General features: G+C 40.1%; 2 protein-coding genes across 4 annotated transcripts in view; one reads left to right on the top strand and one right to left on the bottom strand.

The window, feature by feature from the left end:
* The window catches only part of LOC146387482 (plasma membrane calcium-transporting ATPase 1-like), a 129,567-nt gene extending 127,842 nt beyond the window's left edge, over window positions 1-1,725 (bottom strand). For all 3 annotated transcript variants that reach the window (XM_084929120.1, XM_084929122.1, XM_084929121.1), the window contains exon 1: window positions 1,195-1,725. The gene's annotated coding sequence lies outside the window, so the exon portion shown is untranslated. The remainder of the gene's footprint in view (window positions 1-1,194) is intronic.
* LOC146387481 (uncharacterized) lies at window positions 1,684-17,406 on the top strand. Its single transcript, XM_084929123.1, has 2 exons — window positions 1,684-1,763; window positions 15,745-17,406. Exon 2 carries the CDS (start codon window positions 15,814-15,816, stop codon window positions 17,395-17,397), a length of 1,584 nt encoding a protein of 527 aa, XP_084785249.1. The 5' UTR covers window positions 1,684-1,763; window positions 15,745-15,813; the 3' UTR covers window positions 17,398-17,406.
* Window positions 17,407-20,134: the final 2,728 nt, after the last annotated feature.

Here is a 20,134-nt window from a genome sequence, read left to right as displayed (position 1 = left end):
CGTGTCAACAGTGTGAGGACACCACAGTGATACAGAAATATACACAATTAATATCACAACAGGGACAAACAACCGCAGCAACCAACGCTCGCTGCTCAGAGAGCTGTTTTTAACCAACTTACCACAGGTCCTGTGTTTTTTCTGATGGTAAAAGGCGCCTTTTCCGGTTACCACTGGAAATATCACTCGGAAAGCAACACACTCAAGCCAGAGACTGTTAACAAATTGTTTCCAGGCGCCCGGAGACATCCGCGGGCGGTCTGATTCCTGCCTCGCAGCCAATGCACCAGCAGATACGTGCCTCGCTGTCGCCCGGGGAGACCTGGCACCAGAGCACCATTACGAATCTGCTCTTTTTGATCTACATCTCCTTGTTGGTTTGTGAAAACGCAATTTTGTAGCCATTAATGAAAAATTACAGACCTTTTAGAAACAACCCTTCAATTCGGCATACCCCAATGACACGTAAAAATTTAATATTCAGAATAAAATAACAACTTTTACCAGCAGGCTCCTTAGTTTGGCAGGCGGCAAACTAACTAGCAGTGCGTATCCAGTTCAAAAGTTGTTTTTTTCGCCAAAAGTGAGTCATCGTCTGTAAATTTTACAGGTGTCTGATTGGAAACCATTGCACAATATCACAGTGTATGCTTTATGGGTATTTTAGTTTGTCGAAAAGCGTTTTAAGTTGGATTTTAAAGTCCGCATTATGAATGAAGACCCGACAGCGTTGACTGCAGAGAGGGAACGGCACGTATCGGGGCTGTAACCTAGCTAACAGCCGGGACGTTTGGCGAGGTGAAAGAGACAGAAACCGTACCTCGGGATTTCTGAGAGACACTGTTGCTATTAGGGAGGAAAATACGCCAAGATGCGTGTTACAGTGCGTCGGACTGGGATAGTTGTGCGTTCACACCTGTGGAAAATCCCAAAAATATGCCTGTAGTTGCTAATAAGTGGGTGTCAAGGTAAAGAAACGGCAGTTATGAACGTTACCCGGATGCTGAGCAGTGCGGACAACTGGGGGGGGGCACGACAGACTCCTTAAAACACAGCAAAATGTCACTTTCACGGTCTCCGACAGACTAAGCGAGCCTTTCTTGCCTTTCAGCCACAAGTGAATTGAAAGATTGTGCAGACTCGTGGTGAGTTAAGTTTAATTAAGAAACAAAAAACACTGAGATTAGACGTTACCTCCACTCCGTGGATCTTCGTCCAAATCACGTCCTGTGGCTGAGTCGGAACGGTTGGGAAGCGTCTTTAGTTTAGAGGGGTTTGTCCATTTCCCAGCAGAGCTCCAACTTGAAAACTGCAGTGGCGAAAAAAATGACTGACAGGCCGGGTGGTGGTTGGTGGATAAAACCTTGAACCGTTCCTGACGTTTAAACCGTTTTTAAATACATCAGTAGGGGCACCAGCTCTGTTCCTGCAGTGGTGGCGGCAGCCCCGAGCAAGGAAAACAAACCAGATCCAGATTCAGTCAGAAACGAATCCTTTAAAAGGAGAAGATAAACTCACCCTCTCTCCCTCTCTTTTTCTCTCGCTCACTCACTCTCTCCCTCTCCTGGAATAAAAGCAGAGGAGGGAAAAGGCTCTGTTAACAAAGAGCAGATCCAGAAAATGAGGACTGGTGGTGTGTTTGTGTTGCTTAGCGGTGGGTGGAACTGAAGGGGGGGTCCGGCACACTCAACCAGACCAGAGGAAACACCAAAAGTCCGGATCAGATCTTTTCCTGCCAAGCTGGGAAACTGAAAGAGAAGGAGGTGAGCTTGTGGTGGCGAGCAGGGGGGAGGGACCAGACCGGGATTGCCCTGTTTTTAAGGTGGATCTATGAATTAATTAGGTAACGAGGCAGAAACAGAGCCCTGCTCTCGAGAACAGCCCCGGGCCACAGATGCAGTCTGGAAACTCAAGGGGGGGGGAGGAGAAAAAAAAAAATCCAGATCTGGATCCAAACAAATCAAAGCATAAGACCTTGACTCATTTGTTATTATATACTATTATATACTATCATTATTTTGATGTTTTTTAAATATAAGATTTGACAACGAGAATACTTTTGTAGCCCATTATCTTAACCCAAACGTTTTAGTACGTTTAGAAAAACGGTTGTCAGACTAATTTTGAGATAAAGCTTTTTCAAGACTAAAGCCATAGTTACTTCACGTTTTCAGAAAACCCTGCCCTGATTCAAGAAAAAGTCCAATTTTTACCAAAAAGTCCATTTTGGTAAAAATAAATAAATATATAAATAAAAATAAAAAAATAGTTACTAAACAGTAATAATTTGAATCAAAAAATAATAAAGCCAAAATATGAATTTTTTTCTTTTTTTAGAAGAAGTATAGTTTGAGGCAAAAGCCACGACAAAAGTCATATTAAATAATCACTATACTGGTGTGCATTTGAAGCCATCATATCAATTCCAAAATAATTCAAGGCTAAAGTTTCAGGATAAAAATCAGAATATTTTTAAGTTTTTTCATGAATTATCCCCCTTTACGTCTTTTTTTGTATTCGCTTATTTTGTCACAAAAGTTGGGGGGAAATTAATGGAAAACACCAGTTGTAATGTAAAACTTTTTTTCTTTTTTGAAAATTCTAGATTAAATCTGAGATCTTATTATTAATTAATAAAATTGTAATCTTTTTACTTTAAAAAGTGTTTTAAAGGTAAAGTACAATTCAAAGATGAAAATCCAATTTTTTTTAATATAAAATTATAATATAAAAATATAAAAGTGATTGATATAATCTGATAAAATTTATTTTAACATTTACCCATTATGCCCACCAACTGACTGGCAGCCTGTCCAGAGTGTATCCAGCCTCTTCCACAGTGACAGCTGGGATAGGCTTCAGCCCTCCTGTGATGTTAAACTGGATGTTTTCTGTATTTTCTTTAGCTAGGCATTGAATGGTATTTGCCATTTACCATTTATGGAAATATTTAAAAACTTATTTAAGTGTTTCTTCTTCAGTCACCTTTTCCAAATTGCATTTAATCATTATTTATTATTAATCTCTGGCTATCTTCCACAGCTAGTCTTTATCCTGTCTATCCTGTCACTCTTGATCAGTGTTTCCCAACCTTTTGGAGCCATTTCACATTAGAAAAATCACACGGCACACCACCAAACAAAAATGTCACAAAAAGCATATTGATAATTTTTCCCCATGCACCAGGTATAGCGAAATTGGCTCGGTTTGTCCACAACAGAAATGGGCAGTAGTGCGTTACAAGTAACATGTTACTGTAATCCGATTACTTTTTCAAGTAATGAGTAATGTAAGGGATTACTATTGCAAAAAAAGACATTAGATTACTTTTACTTTCCTGTAAGCACGCTGTGTTACTGCGTTACTAAACTGTCATGATTTTGTTTGTGAGAGTGTCTCATGTTATGACGTTAAAAAAATTAAAATATTAAAACTAATAAAACAATTTTTAGAAAAAGGCTTTCCATTTGATTCAATTTTATATGATGGATTATGCATAAAAAATAGAATTGGGCTGAAAGGTCTATTGCTTTTTTATGTATTCAGGTTGTGTATCATGTTTTTGAAAAGTAACTAATTACTTTTGAAAATAAGTAATCAGTAAAGTAACGGGATTAATTTTTTCAATAAAGGAAAAACGTTAGTAACTAATTACTTTTTTCAAGTAACTTGACCAACACTGGTCCACAATATATATTTTTTGCTTTCTTCTGACCACTACTCATGCTAGGGCCTTCATCTGGGTCGGAACTTTCTCCAGGACCCAGTTCAGATTGACTACTTTTTCTTTACAAATATTTATCTATTGCTATTTCATGCTGCAACTTCTAACAGCATGACTAGTATGTAATTTCTTCTTCGTCTTCTTCTGTTTTACGGACGGTTGGCAACCCATTTAATTAGAGCAGGTAGCTGTACTGCCCTCTAGTGGAAGAGAATGTAATTGTTCTGTGCGTTACTCACAATCGCGAGTACTAATCAGGTGGAACCAGATAATCTTCCACAGCACACCTGATCATTTCACACACAGTGGTTGGGAAACACTGCATTAGATGACTGCTCTGAGCCTTGTTCTTCTGGAGGTTTCTTCCTGGTTTTTTTTCCTGTTAAAAGGGAGTTTTTCCTTTCCACTCTCACCAAAACACTTGCTCATAGGAGATGATCTGATTGTTGAGGTTTTCGGTTTTCTCTTTATTATTATTTTAGGGTTTTAACTTGTAACTTTTAAAGGACTTTCTTGAGGAAACTGTTTTTGTGATTTGGTACTATACAAATAAAACTGAAGTGAATTGAACCACAGTTATCAGATTACATCATATTGTGTCCATCTGTTGGACACACCCAAGAGTCTAAACAACTCCACCCTTGTAACCATGATCTAACCACTGTGCTGAAGACAAAGAAGATCCATGAGAAAATACTTTAAAACTTTTCTCAGCACATTTATTTTAACATCAGTTAAGTTTCATAACTTTTTCACCCTGACAAGAATAAGCGGAAGAGAATGGATGGATAGAAGTGTTACATTAAGTTCCTGAGTTTTGTTGCCTTGAAGTAAATACAAACAATAAGAAAGTGGATGCTGCAACACATTAGCAACCTGTCCACCTCTCAACCCATGACTGTGACAGCCCTCCTGTGACCTTGAACTGGACAAGTGGGTAGATGGATGGTACCTTTTATTATTATGAATATTTTTTTAAGTAAAATTAAAGATTAAAACATGACAAAGATACCTCTTTGGTGAGGTGTTTTGGGTATGACCATCTTGGAAGAGGGAGGTCTGGACATCTGTCCCTGAGACCCAGACCCAGACATAGTACAAGTACAAGATGAATTAGTGAATGAAATAAAAATTTATGGAGAAAAGTTAGAAAAAGCCAATATTATTGAGTAGTAGTTATATTTTTTTTACTCAGATTTATTTGGGGACTTCCAAGAGGAGTCTTGACCCTCTGGTTGGGCACTTCTTTTGATTTATGTTCAGTTAAAAGACATTAAATTGAATCTGTCTTGAATTTAATTGAATCTCCAACAATCAACAAAGGGTCTGCTTGAAATAGCAGTCTACTGAATTGTTCTTGTGTCATCTGTTCCTTTATTATGGGGGTTTGGTTGGGTTTCATTCTCTTTGTTGTGTTTAGTTCTGGGTAAAATCTATTGAAGTTCTTCCCTGAAAATGATTTATTTAAGCCTCCAAGCTCCTGTGCACATCTGTTTAATATGGAGATATGAAAAAAAAAACAGAGACCACATCATTATAAATCAGAGGTGGAGGTGGATGTTGATGAGATGGTGATTTATTTATTTATTTTATTCGTGCAAATGCAGAACTTGAACAAAGATTCTGAAAAGAAATTTCTCTCTGACTGCCAACTGGCCACTCAATCAGCTCTTCCTCCTACGCTATGCTAATGACAGAGAGGCAGAGAGGTGGTTAAAGCTGCCATTTAACAGCACATTACACTGCCTCACTTTAGATAAAAAACTGACTGCAGATGAAAGAGAGCCGCAGAAATGTTCACAGTCCTCATCAGTCCCTATCTCATCCTTACTGTGTGCATTTGTGAGACGGTTTTATTAGTCTCAATTTACACTTGAAACACCGTATAACCTTTGCACTACACAGTTTCCTTCCAGTTATTGTTGGAGATGTCAATATAATGTATTTTAAAACTCAGCAAATAAGTTGTACATTCAAGTAAGCATTTTTCAAATAGCATATTTACAAGGAAACTGTTTTTTTCTTTTTTTATTTGAATTTTTGAATTGGTCTGACTTATATTTTGTATTGTTTTTTGTTCCACCTCCAAGGCAAAGGATCATTGCAAGTTGTTTGTCTCTTTGTCAGCAAGATTATATGAATGACTACCAAGCAGATATTTCATCAAACTTGGTGGAGAGGGGATTTAAGGAGCATTTTGGTGCAGATCCAGATGACTTTCTTTTAAATATTTGAATAAAAATGGATTCCATTGGTTAACAGAACATTTAACATTATGTGCATATTTAAACCATCCATCCATCCATCCATCCATCCAGTTCTTTTAACATTAAATCTTAATAACATAAATTCACAAACATTTAACTTAGAGGATCCACTTTGTTTTAATTCCAGTGGTTAGGGGGTCAAGACTACAAGGGTGGGGTTATAAAGACTTTTGGGTGGGTGTGTCTAATTGACAGGATATGATATAATGTGATTGTTAGTATAGTCAGGAAAAGCACACTGTAAAAAATGGAAAACAGCCTGGTTTTGTTTTTTCCAAGAAGTTTATGAGCATACCATTTAGTAATATTTGACTTCAATACTCTGTGGAAAAATATAGGAAGACATCTAATAATATTATGACATTATGTATTCATTCTAACATAAATAATAAGCTTATTATGTCAATTAGTTATTAGGCATTGATCTTGAATGTTGATTTGGTGGTCTGTAGAAACAAGCTGTAAACTAACACATGCCACATCTTACAGTTTCAGAGATTTCTTTGTGTTTCATGTCAACAATAATTGAAAAGGCCATTCGCAGCATTGGTATAACAGGCGTCCAGACTGGAAGCGACTAGCAGCAACTAGTGTCATCTGGCTGACCACAGACAGATGAATGAACTGCTGGTGAGCAGTAGCTATTACAGAGTCTGTTTGAGGCTCAAAAATTCACAAGGAGTCCTCCAACCAGATTCATCACCATTATGTTAAAAATATTATAATGAATTAATAATAATACCAGTTTAATATTTCTTTTATGTTGGCTGAAGTAAAATGACAAAAAAGTAACATGGCATATCATTTTACAAGGATTATTTAGAGTGCAATGCATGTACAGTATAATAAAAAAGTAAAATTCTGAACTTAACATTATCAGCATTTGGAGGGGGTCACCTTATCCTTCTATTCTGGTGTTGATGCCAGAAATGATTTGGGGAAAGATAGCGTGATATAGTATAAGACACTCAAAACAGTTAATAGCATCAAATTACAAAGCTTTAACATGGCAGATATGGAATATACAATAAAATGCACACACCACAATGCACATATAGCACAATAATATGCACCAGTAATGGATGCCAATGTACTTAGAATGCATATCCAAATTTCTTTATATCAGAATTTTTTATCTTAGCATTAACAGTTTGACAGTTAGCTCAGTCGATCCGCTTTTTTCATTTAACTTTAATAAAGTCCAAAATTACAATAAGTTCTCTTATATTATTGTTTATTGGCAGCTGTCATTATTTTTCCCCATCTGTTCATCCATCCATGTTCTTGCACTGATGCAATCCAGTCTGTGTTTGTGCTTTGCATCCATACAGCTAATAGATGCTTACTTCATTTGCTAGAATTAGCCAGCACCTTAACACTCCACCCTTTCATCTTTTCAGCATGGTCAAATTAGATAACTGGCAGGAGCATCCACAACAGTTTAGTTTATTTACAACATATGGTGTCCCTCAGATCTCTTAGGATGTTTCAGTGAACTGTCTTTGCACAACCCTGCAAATGTATAAATAAATAAACAAACAACAACAGGGTTGCTCCTGGTCACTCCCCTGAGCTGATCTGCCACCACCTGGATGGGGGCGGGGATTCTGGAGGCGTCCCTGCTTTTGGCATGGTCACTCTGGACTCTTTTGCTGAAAAACACTATTTAGGTTTGGGAAGAGAACTTTAATGACCACAGCTGATTCTCAGTACTAAAGTCGAGTCAATTTGTCATAGAAGTTGCTCCATAGTGAAAGTGAAGTGGTTCCAAAGTATAGCAGCAAGGAGCTCTTGATAGGAATAGCACCTACCTTGTACCTTTAGAGTTGAGAGCTAAATACATGTGCTTATAGGACTGGAAATCCATAATTTAGTGAATTTCTTTGCTGATTTCTGTTGGTATGGTCTGGATCGTTATGTCACTGCAACCAAACAATGCTATCAGATTATGCTCTACATTTATGTATCAGTGGGCCAATAAAGACCCCCTCCTCTTAAGATACTGTGGTGTTGAAGATAGATATTTTCATGTTGCCCAAACTCAGAAGTGTCTTCTTGCTGTAACTACAGTATCAGCAAATGTACAAGTTGCTGAGCTTTGTGTCAGGACGCAGAGTTCATGGTGGATGTAGTTGATACAACAGGTCACACCTCAGTTTAGTAAACTCAAAGGGCTTGGAGCGGGTTGTCTTAAAATGTTTTTAAAACTTAAAAAAAATGGTGCAGATTTTTATTTAATAAATCTCAATAAGTGATATCAGTGAGTGGAGTGTTTTACTGGAAGTCAAACTGCCACTGATCGTCCTGCTGTTAGCTCTCCATAAATCAAAGCTGGACACTGTTGGTTCAGACCGTTGGAGTGTCATAAAAGGAAAACATACTTGCAAAAGGGGGTAGTATTTTTATTTATTTATTTACTTTTTAAAATATGGATATGAAATTGAAAGTTTTTGCAGTGAACTTCAGACTTCAGATTCTCCCCATAAATTCAAACATTGTCTGATAATACTGGTGCTCATTACACCTTGTACCATGTCAGTGTTGATGTTAGACCCGACCCCCCAACTATAACTAAAATAGAAATAATGTGCCTTGTCAAGACTTACCTGCTTGATTCATTGCAGTCCTTTACCTCCCCTCTGTACCATACTGTTGTCACAACACACCCGTGATTCTAAGGTCAATATATCCTGCAGTGGCAGGACAGGCGGAAGAAGAACTGAACTTTTAATCTGAAAAAGTCCAGCATCTGTAAATACAATAAGTACTAGGCTCTGATTTTTTTGTGTGTTCCATCTATAACGTCAAAAAACAGGTAATCCTGATATTTACTTATCGATTGTAGATAATATTGTTGTAACCTAGCTATGGGTGGGCCACAATCCACTGTACCTCTAGTTCTGTTCCCAAACAAAACACGTGAATCATGAAGAACTCCATACTGGATCAGCGGGGGCCCAGGTTACCAGCAACCACCTCTGGTGCTGTTTGCCAACTGGATGCTGGTGAAAACTGTGCTACTGTTGGCTGAAGACAAAGAGAGAGAGAGATGACATGTAAAGTGCTGGTGTAACAATGAGGGATGCAGGGTACAAGAGGGTTAAGATGATATTTTAGTGATTAGTTAATAAAAACAAAATATTAAAACTAGTAGGATAAGTTTGTATCTGTTGGTTTTTGGTTCCCCCCCTTCCTGGTGAACTAGGGGTCAATTTGTCCTCTCACGAACAGTCAGCTTAACTGTGGTTTCGTATCAAAGGGGAGTGAGTTGACAGACCTTTCAGAATCCACAGACCAGCTGCGACTGTCACTCTTACCTGTAGAATGCATTCTGCCACTCACAGTCCGTGGCATACAGACCCAGGTCCACATACACATGGATTCTTTCTCTTTCTCCCTCATAATATTGCATGTTATGGATGTAGTCCTGGTGAGATTTTGAGGGTGTTAGCCTATTTTGAAAGGTCAGTGTTCAGAATCAGAATACTTTATTCACTCCGAAGGAAATTATGTGGTTATAGTTGCTCCAAAACAGTCAGTACCCGACTGAACAAAATTAAATAAGAAATAGCTCTGATATATACAAATAGTTCAATTATAAATATCCAGAATATTACAGAGGTGAAATATACATGACTGACATTTTACTCTAAACTGTAAAACTTGTTATTCGTTATTTTACTGTAGAGCATAAGTAAAAGGGTGTAACTATTGCACTGTGTAGTGTGCATTAGATGGAAGAGTACAGGGAGATAGGAAATCATTCCTGCCTGTGGCTGTGTCGTTCAGTGGTGCATTTGGGTAATCTCAGTCTCTCACTGAACATGCTTCTGTGACTGGCCAGCACCTCATGGAGTGGGTGGGAGGCTTTATCCAGTATTGTCCGTATCTTGGACGATATCCGCCTCTCCGACACCTCCTTAAGCCAGTCCAGCTCCATTCCCACAACATTACTGGTCTTGTGGATCAGTTTATTGAGTTTGTTGGCGTCTGCGACCCTCAACCTGCTGCCCCAGCATGCAACAGCATAGAGGATGGCGCTGGCCACAACAGTAAAAAAATCCTGTGCATTGCACACATGTTAAAAGACCTCACCCGCCTCAGAAAATACAGACAACTCTGGCCCTTCAACAAGGTGCTGTGAACAATCCTCAGAGATTTTTGATGCATATTGACATGATATTGACATATTGGCAAGCACAGCTTGATTGTACTGCCTCGCACTCCTCTGGGGAAAGCAAGGCATTATCATGCCAGAAAAGAGACATAATCTCTTCAGCATGTCTTGGTTCTGCTCCAGGGTCTTTTCCCAGTTAAGCATGACCAAGCTGCCTGTAGGCATCATCCTGGTCAGACACCTAAACCATGTCCAGTGGATCCTTTTGTAGCAGTGGGAGCATCCATTCATCTCTGACGTTACATTGTGTTTCTCATTCTCGATGCAGTAATTGCATTGGTGTGGACTACACCTAACACAATTAAGCTGATAAGGTTCTGGAAATTCAGTTTTCTGAAATATAGAGGGATGTTTCAATGGACTCATTGAATCTGAAAGGGTCTTTATGTCCTCAGTGTCCTCTTGACTGCCTCTGGCTTTAAGCTAAATTTATAGTACAAGCCTCTTACGGTCAACATGCTGTTCATTTTGTTAAAACTTTGGGTTGATTTGTGACATGATAACCTTGTATCAGATCAACCTCTTTTTCATCAGGTTGAGTTTTAAATAGCTGGAGATGATGGTGAAGTCAGTAGTGGCAGTCAGGAAACAAAAACATTCAGCAATGGCAAAAAAACAAAAGACAAAAGAAAGATGGCGCTTACATTGCCGTGTTCTGTGGTTAAAAAAAAAACACAGCAAAAAGAAATTTTAACTTTAATAAGAGATTTGTTATCGTTTGAGCTTTACAAATTCAGGTATTTAGGTTATTTAATAATTTAAAATAACCTCCTGGAACCCATCCCTATACTCAAGGTCGTCTAAGTGCTTAAGTGCTTTCTGAATTGCTCTTCCACAAACCCTGAGAGTCTTAAAAAGGAAATTAGAGGCTTTTCAAGCTGAATCTTATGCTCATAATTGTGGGCTGTTCTGACTATGGGTTACACTAACTTTGCACTTATGAAATGCACTACGGGGGTTAACCAGGCTCTCCACATTGTTTCCTTAACTATCCTTCTGAGATGAGGACCGAAACAAGCTAAAGAAAACAGATGTGTTGATGAACAGACAGCTGTTTGGCTCGTGTCCATCTGACAGAACATATCCTCCTAGTTTAATCATACATATTCTTTTCATATATTTTTGCTTTAATAATAGTGCATTTATTTGTACAGCACTTTTAAAATGTAGTTACAAACCTTTTCCAAGACATGGAAAAAACTGTGCATTCAAAATGAAAACACAATAATTGTTTGTTTGTTTGTTTTTTAAAAAGGCATAAAATCTGAACAAACAGTGTGAATGAATCCATTTCCTGCTTTTTCATGCACTACTGCCGCAGTCAACATGTTTTTGGGCTCTTCTAAACTGTGCCTGAACGCCTCCTGTGTAGAAACAGATGAAGAAGTGAAGCTGCTGCTCTGCTTACATGCTGCTCACACTACGCCCGCTGTATGCCCTCTAATGGTGGGAAGTTCTTTCTGTGTTTACTTTTGATTTGACTCAGAGACATGTGAATGTATAAACTGATTCATGAAAATTTTTTAAGACTTACGGAAAGCTCTGAGGGGTGTCGGACGACTTCATTCATATCATAGTCACATCCAAAAGGATGTGCTGAGAGTGATGCGCAGTCAAAAGAATCGCAATGAGAGTACTGTACCTGCAACTGACTTACTTTGCAACTTAGCATATTTTAGTTTGCAAATGTTTTTTAAGCGGGGGCCCTGATTCATAACCTAAACCATTCAAGGCATCTATTTAGTTGCTGGAGCTTGTCCACAGCCTGGAGGGAGAGCATCCCAAGAGACTCAGTTCAGGGCAAGAAAGTCACCTCTCCATCTGCTCATGGCTGCAAAGGCAGCAGGAGCTCTCTCACACACACACACAAAGTTATGTTTATGACACTTCAGAGGACATTTCATTGACTTGTATTGATTTCCTGGAGATTTACCACAACCATATCCCCTACTTGCCTAAACCTTACCCTGACCTTAAACCAAACCTTCACCCCATAATTCAATGGCTTACTTTATAGGAACTTAACTTTTGCTTTAAAATGGGAGATGTGTCCCCACAATGTGACCATATAAACAGATTTATGTCCACACAAGATGAGTAATACAAACACACGAAGAGGCAAAACAGAAGGGATACTTGTAATTTCCCAAAATGTCCTTTTGACAGCCTCAACATAGCCTCGACATATCTGAGTATCCGTTTTATAGGATTTATGTGTTTCAGCCAGCCTCAATGGAACAGCAGCCAGGAATGCAGATTGTGTCCTGGACATTTTCTCAGTCAGAGGATTCCTGTCTGACCGGTGCAGTCTACCCAGCCGTGCTCATTCTTTATGACTCAGATTACATTAAACATATTAAATTTGCTTTTTAATCTTTTCGTCCATTACGTCAGCTTATGATCAACTGGAAATTGTTGCTCTGACTCATTCCACAGCCACTAACAATATAACCAGAATATTGTTTACCATAAATTGATGATCTAATGAAAAATGTATTAATGGTAGAAATCACTGAAAGCTGTTGTTTAAAAAAAAAAAAAATGTGCGGCACAGACTGAAGCAGGCTTCTGACTGATCTTGTTGTCTGTGGTGTAATAGCGTCATACATCACTGTGTGGTGTGTTATTGGTGCTTCTGCCCTGCAGTTTCACAGATACAAAAGACTGATTCCACCTGCGGCTCAGAGTTACTGCAGTCCTGAGCAGCTGTGGTGAATTTCATGGAAATGTAACTTTATACTTTGTGTTTATTTATAACTGCAAGACTCAGTGCTTCAGAATTAAACTTGTTCATCCTGTTTGAAAATACAGTTAGTTTCAGATCTTCAGCATCCTCAGAGGATAAATCGTGTGGCATTTAATGCAGTGTTTGTGCAAATGTCTGGTTACTCCTCAGTATCTGAAATTAGTGCATGTCCCATCGTCTTACTTTCAGGGACAGCTCAGGTTGAGCAATTTGGAGACTAAGTTAGAGAAGGAAGGTAGAGAGGGTTTGGACATTTGCAGAGGAGGGATAGTGGGCAAAGGATGTTAAATATGGAGCTGCCAAGAAAACGGAAAAGAGAAAGACCACAGAGAAGATTCATGGATGTAGCAAAGCAGGACATGCAGAGGGTTGGTGTGACAAAGGAGGGTGCTAGGGATAGATGGAAGCAGACGATCTGCTGTGGCAACCCCTAAAATGAGCAGCAGAGAGAAGAAGGCGGCCTATATTTTTTACAGCTTTACCAATAATTGGAGAAACATGTAGGGAGCATTACTCAAGTTTATTACCCAAACTCTGTATTTCAGTTAATAATGTTCAGCTTCTTCAAATGATATCTCATTGCTGGATTAAAGTTTTAAACATGAAAATATACACAAAGTAAAAGTATTCACTAGACAGAATCTCTCAGCTGTATTACAACAAATAAAAAGCTGTTTACATTAAGCACATAGCTTTATCACTTATTCCAGATTAATAATGAACTCTCCTCACCTTAGCTAAGTTGCTAAGACTTATAACAGCAGTTTTCTCCTCATAATATTTTCTGTTTAAACTTTCTGTACAGATACAGTTCCAGAAACACATTGTATTTTGCTCCTTGTAGCGTTGCTTTCCAAGGTACTCAGAAGAAGAAAATCATAGATTTAGGTGCCCACATGACGGCCATGCATGACTCAGGTTTAGAAATTGATGTGAAAACCTCTGAATCATGGTGGTGTCATGGTATCTGGTGGTCACCAGAAGTAAAAAGGATCACAGAATTGCCAGGGGGATGTATTCAGCTTAACAAGATTTGTATTTTCAAATCTGCAAAACAATAAATTCCTAAAGCTTTAAAGTAAATTCTACAGAGCATATCAAATTCTGCTTTCAAAACTCCACCACAGCCCCCTCAGGACACAACCCGGGGAAGATATACAAACTTTTTTATTTACTTGTACTTTCAGTTACTTTTAAGTTTCCTTGAGCATCTTTCTTTTCCTTTAATAAATAGAAATAAACCGGCAGCCTTAGTGGGACATTTAACTTTTGTCCCTTGAAGAAATCAACACTCATCCTCCTCGCAGGTTTCTAGATTGACTGTGCTCAGTGAGTGGGAGAGAACAGCAGCACCTTTGACTAATCCACAGGCAAAAAGAAACATGAATCAGCCCTGAATGTGCCTACCTGAATGATCTAAATACCAAAATAAATAGCTATTTAATTTTGTTTATATTTGCATTTGCACAGAATGAACAAGTTTATTCTGATATTCCTATCCTCTGTGAAAGCCTAGACATTATGTTTCTTTCATTTACAGATATAATTTGAGTCATATTACTATTCCCTTTGCTTTTTTCTTTCTTTTCTTTCAGCCGCTCCCTTTAGTGGACGCCACATATGCCTCCACCTCTAGCTTCCGCCTCTGCCACACCAACCTTCTGCACACCTCCTTCACTACATCACTGAATCTTTTCTGTGGTCTTCTACTTTTCCTCCTGCCTAGCAGCTCCATTTTTAATGACCTTTGTTCAGTATATCCACTATCCCTCATCTGCACATGTCCAAACACCTCAGGCTTGTCTTGGTTATCTTATCTTATCATACATGAACTTTTGTCCATCCTTTGTGTTCTTTCCCCCGATGCGTTCAGTTATGGCAATAGTGTAATAAGAGTGCCACTCCCAAATTACAATTTTTCCACGAGCAGGGTTTTGGTTGTAAAGATGCATATTTTAATCCAAACCACTTTTTTCCCCCCTAAACCTAGCCAAATAATTTTTATTGCCTAAACTCCTGGCCTCGGCCACGCATCTCTAATTTATGCCATTGTTTCTCCTGTCAATGTGAGCTTTATGGCCCTCAAAAATGACCTATGAATGCTCAGCATCAAGTATGACATTGTGTAAACGGTATCTGCATTTTCTTAAATAAGCTAAAGTTTAATTTAGCTTCACACTGCAAAGCTGGAACAACATTAGTAGCTGGCTATTATATTGTTAGCAGGAGAGTGCACAATAATGCTCTACTGTAAAAAAAACAAACAAACAAACAAAAAAAAAAACCCTGCAAAGTGAACATCAAGTGATGTCCGTCAAAGATCCTGCTAGACCGTGAGACAAATGCATTTTATAATTAATAAGAAGTGTGTGTCGCTGTCTCACTCTCACTAAATCAAATGGAGGTGAACGAAAAATAAATACTATAAACTGAAAATATGAGTCGACATTATAAACATATTCATTTACAGTCATGTGATAAAGAACGTTTTCACAGGTTTGTAAAAGTAGACTCAGCAGATGGCAGGGATGTGAGTGGAGTACTTCAGTTCCTTGTTAGTGTTCTGCTTGGTTCCACTTGCACCTGCACTACAATCACCTGCATCCAGGACAGAAACAACTGCTTTATACAGCTAACACAACTCTTTGCAAGTGCTCGTGCAGATAGCATGCTAACGCCAAGCTAGCCAAGAACCCAGAGTGATGTTAAAGCTAACCAGACCCTGAACTTCACACAGGTAACAAAGGGATGAGCAGTCAGGTTGCAGCCTTCGTTCTTACCTGTTCATGTTTCTAAAGCGATCGCTTTCATCTTTGCTTTGTGTCATCAGGTTTTTGCACATCCGCCAGATGCGGATGTGCAGGCAGCTCAGTGCGCACTCGCGGAGCAGATACTGCACATGGAGCGGACATTCCCGGACTCTCTCATTATTGCTCTTGGGGACTTTAACAAAGCCAATCTGAGCCATGAGCTTCCCAAATACAAGCAGTATATTAAATGCCCGACCAGAGAGGAGAGGACTTTAGACCACTGTTACAGTACGATCAGCGGGGCCTATCGCGCGGTGCCCCGCGCCTCACTCGGACTTTCTGACCACGTCATGATCCACCTAATCCCCGCGTACAGACAGAGGCTGAAGCTCTCCAAAACTGTCGTGAGGACTAAAAAACTGTGGAGCAACGAGGCTGTGGAGGAGCTTCGCACGTGTCTGGAGTCTACAGACTGGGACACAATGAAGGCTGCTTCTAACAGCTTGGATGAGTTTACGGACGCTGTCACCTCCTATATCCACTTCTGTGAGGACAGCATTGTGCCATCACGCACCAGGGTGAGTTATAACAATGACAAACCCTGGTTTACACCTAAACTCAAAAAGCTGTGGCTGGAAAAGAGAAAGGCGTTCAGAAGCGGAGACAGGGACTGCTACAGAGAGGCCAAGTACAGGTTCACTAAAGTAGTGGGCATTGCTAAACATCAGCACTCTGAGAAGATGCAGCAGCAGATCTCAGAGAATGACTCGGCCTCTGTGTGGAAAGGTTTTAGGAATATCACCAACTACAAGCCTAAAACCCCCCACTCCACTGATGACTTGCTCTTGGCCAACACCCTTAACGACTTTTACTGCCGTTTTGACGAGCCATCAGGCAGCCTTCACACCTCCAATGGCCCCAACAATAGAGACACTTTGGACACTCATTCCCCCACCTCTCCCCCCTCCATAGAGCCATCACCACCATCAAACACTTCACCTACAACACCCCCCTCCTCACCCCACACAAAGGAGGATTTCACACCACCTCCTCCCAACACACCTCTTCATATTCATGAAGCAGATGTGAGGAAGCAGTTTAAGAATCTGAATGCTCGAAAAGCTCCTGGCCCAGATGGTGTGTCTCCTGCCACCCTCAGACACTGTGCAAACGAGCTGGCCCCAGTGTTTTCACTGCAGGCATGTCATGTGCCTGCCTGCTTCAAGTCCTCTACCATAATCCCTGTCCCCAAGAAACCAAGGATCACTGGACTAAATGACTACAGACCTGTGGCTCTGACATCTGTGGTCATGAAGTCATTTGAGCGCCTGGTTATCTCCTATCTCAAGACCCTCACGGCCCCCCTCCTGGACCCCCTGCAGTTTGCATACAGAGCCAACAGGTCTCTAGATGACGCCATCAACATGGCTCTACACTTCATCCTGCAGCATCTGGACTCCCCAGGAACCTACGCCAGGATCCTGTTTGTGGACTTCAGCTCTGCCTTCAACACCATCCTTCCAGACCATCTCCGAGGCAAGCTTTCCCAGATGAATGTGCCTCATCCCATCTGCCGATGGATCACTGACTTCCTGACGGACAGGAAGCAGCACGTGAGGCTGGGAAAGAATGTCTCGGACTCCCGGAACATCAGCACCGGCTCCCCTCAGGGCTGTGTTCTTTCTCCTCTGCTCTTCTCCCTGTACACCAACTGCTGCACCTCCACCGACTAGTCTGTCAAGCTAATCAAGTTTGCAGATGACACCACCGTTATTGGACTCATCTCGGACGGGGATGAGTCTGCCTACAGGAAGGAGGTTGAACGTCTGGTGTCCTGGTGCAGCCACAACAACCTGGTGCTGAATGCCCAGAAGACAGTGGAGATTATTGTGGACTTCAGGAAGCACACAGCCCCACTCCCCCCCCATCATCCTGACTGACACCCTCATCACCTCTGTGGACTCATTCCGCTTCCTGGGTACCACCATCACCCAGGACCTGAAGTGGGAGCCCACCATCACCTCCGTCATTAAGAAAGCCCAGCAGAGGATGTACTTCCTGAGGCAGCTGAAGAAATTCAACCTGCCAACACGGACGATGATGCAATTCTACACTGCAATCATCGAGTCCATCCTCACCTCCTCCATCACCGTGTGGTACGCTGGAGCCACTATCAGGGACAAACAGAGACTGCAGCGTGTTGTGCGCTCTGCTGAGAAGGTGATTGGCTGCAGTCTCCCATCTCTGCAGGACCTGTACACCTCCAGGACACTGGGGCGTGCAGCTCGGATCTCAGCTGACCCTTCTCACCCTGGACACAGTCTGTTTGACCTGCTCCCCTCAGGCAGGAGGCTCCGGTCCATTCGCACCAGAACCTCTCGCCATAAGAACAGTTTCTTCCCCTCTGCTGTTGGACACAATAACCGTATGACTGTTCCCACCACTAACACATGACCCTACGCTGTGTTCACTGCATCATTCCATGTTTGGCACTGATCACCACCTGCACTCATGTATATATCAATCTACTTAGCACTTTTAATTCTTATTCTTATTTTTTTTTTCCCTCATGTCTATTTAAGCGTAATTTATGACAGTATGTTTGCACTAAGCACCGCAGCAATTTCCTAATGTTGTAAACCTGCTCAACATTTGGCAATAAAACCCTTTCTGATTCTGATTCTGATACCTAAATATGAAGAGAAGGATCATGTGTGTCCTCATTAGGATAGGGATTTGTGTTGATGTGAGGGACTGTAGCCTTTAGGTTTATATTATTTAATGGTAATCACGAAACAATGTGTTTCAGGTCATTTTACGGAAAACATTTTTAAAGTAACATTAGTGTAACAAATTACTTTCTCGTGTGTATTTATGTAATAGATTCCTTTGTTTGCATAATGACACCAAAAGAGGGGAAATATATCTAACATTTAAAAAAAATGTGACCAAGCAACATGCAATTAATTTGCATAGATGTAATGTCTTTGATATGCTGCTTAGTGATAGGTGGTGATCCTAAAGCAGAGCCAGTGGGAACACAATGAGAGTCGATAAGATAATCAATAAGAATCGATAATGGAATTAGAAAGGGTAAATTCTTCACATCACTTCCCATCCCTAATAATCAGTGGTTTTACAGGTCTCTGAATAAAATCTTTGCTTAGTAAAAAATTAACAAACTCCAATTTAATGAGTGAAATGATTCACAATTTTATCTTTCACCTTTGAGAATGAACAAAGGATCAAACAGGTTGTTTAAAAAAAAGAAAAAAGCTGAATTGTCCTTTTATATTCCACTCGAACGTGTTCGGCTTTTAAACTAACATGTTTACACTTCAGCTGGAGGGTTTTATGAGGTGTCGTATGTGGGAGTTTTCTGTGAAAACAGCAGGAACCGGTCAGAAACCATTGATACCATGAAATCGCGGATCAGCAGTCCTGCTGGAATGAGACACAGTTTTCCAGAGAAACTTTTCAGTATTAATGTTAATTATGAAATGGAAGCTGTGATTCAAATCCATCAGGCTTATGTAACGCTGTGACTTCCTAGGGTCAGGATCCACCTACACGGCAGCTATCTGACAACACACAGCATTTAGACAACTACTTGAGGTGGAAACACATAAATCTCTCCATATATGCACTGACAAGGGTGACTGGATGTTGTATCCATGGCTACCTCCTCACGTAATCTGCATTATTTTTATCACAAAAGCCGTCCTGCTTTTTCTCCTGAGCCTCCTGGTAGCATGATATACACAGATTCAGTTCTATATGTGAAGAAACTAAACTGAAGAGGCTCAGAGAGACACAGGGAGGGTGTGATCAGTACGAGCAAACTGGAGTCTGTGTGCCTTTAACTGGTGAAATGATTTCCATTTCAACTGACAGGCGTAGAGCTGCGCCTACAGACCCTTTCAATGAAATATAACTTTTTTTCTCCCCACTGATTTTCCTCTGGACTAAGGATGAAAAGTATTTTGTTGCTGCGTCTGTATGGGCCAGGATGACAAATTCTTCAATCAAGAGTAGCCGATGGGCTGTGTTAATGTCTCTCAGAAGAAGTTTTTAAGACATACAATTTGACTACACTGGAAATCAAATATATTCACAGTCATTCAGAGTGAAAAGCCAGCTATCATAGTGAGGGGGAGGAAGGTGGAGGCATCATATTTTTCTAAAAACATGAATAATGCCTCTCATTTTCAGAAAATCTCTGTCTCTCTATTTTAAGGCGAGAGATCTTCTGAAGCTGCTAAACTTCCCCTGGGAAAAATAATTTTTTAATCTAATGCACACAAATTATGTATGTTGTAATACAATATAAATTCATATGCACCTCTAACAATATGGAAAGAAGCCACTTAAATATTCAATTTTACACACAAGATGATTTACTATAAAAATTTCTGAGCGAGATTCATTATCCAGTCATCTGCTATACAGCTGTTTAGTATGCGCAGAAAA

This window comes from Perissodus microlepis, chromosome 5 (assembly GCF_051167445.1).
Source record: "Perissodus microlepis isolate ML-2025 ecotype Zambia chromosome 5, ASM5116744v1, whole genome shotgun sequence".
NCBI lineage: Eukaryota > Metazoa > Chordata > Actinopteri > Cichliformes > Cichlidae > Perissodus > Perissodus microlepis.
This window is presented reverse-complemented; position numbering and strand designations above follow the sequence as displayed.

Coding starts and splice junctions, on each gene's coding strand:
- LOC146387481 (XM_084929123.1), top strand. CDS start 15,814: ATGGAGCGGACATTCCCGGACTCTCTCATTATTGCTCTTGGGGACTTT.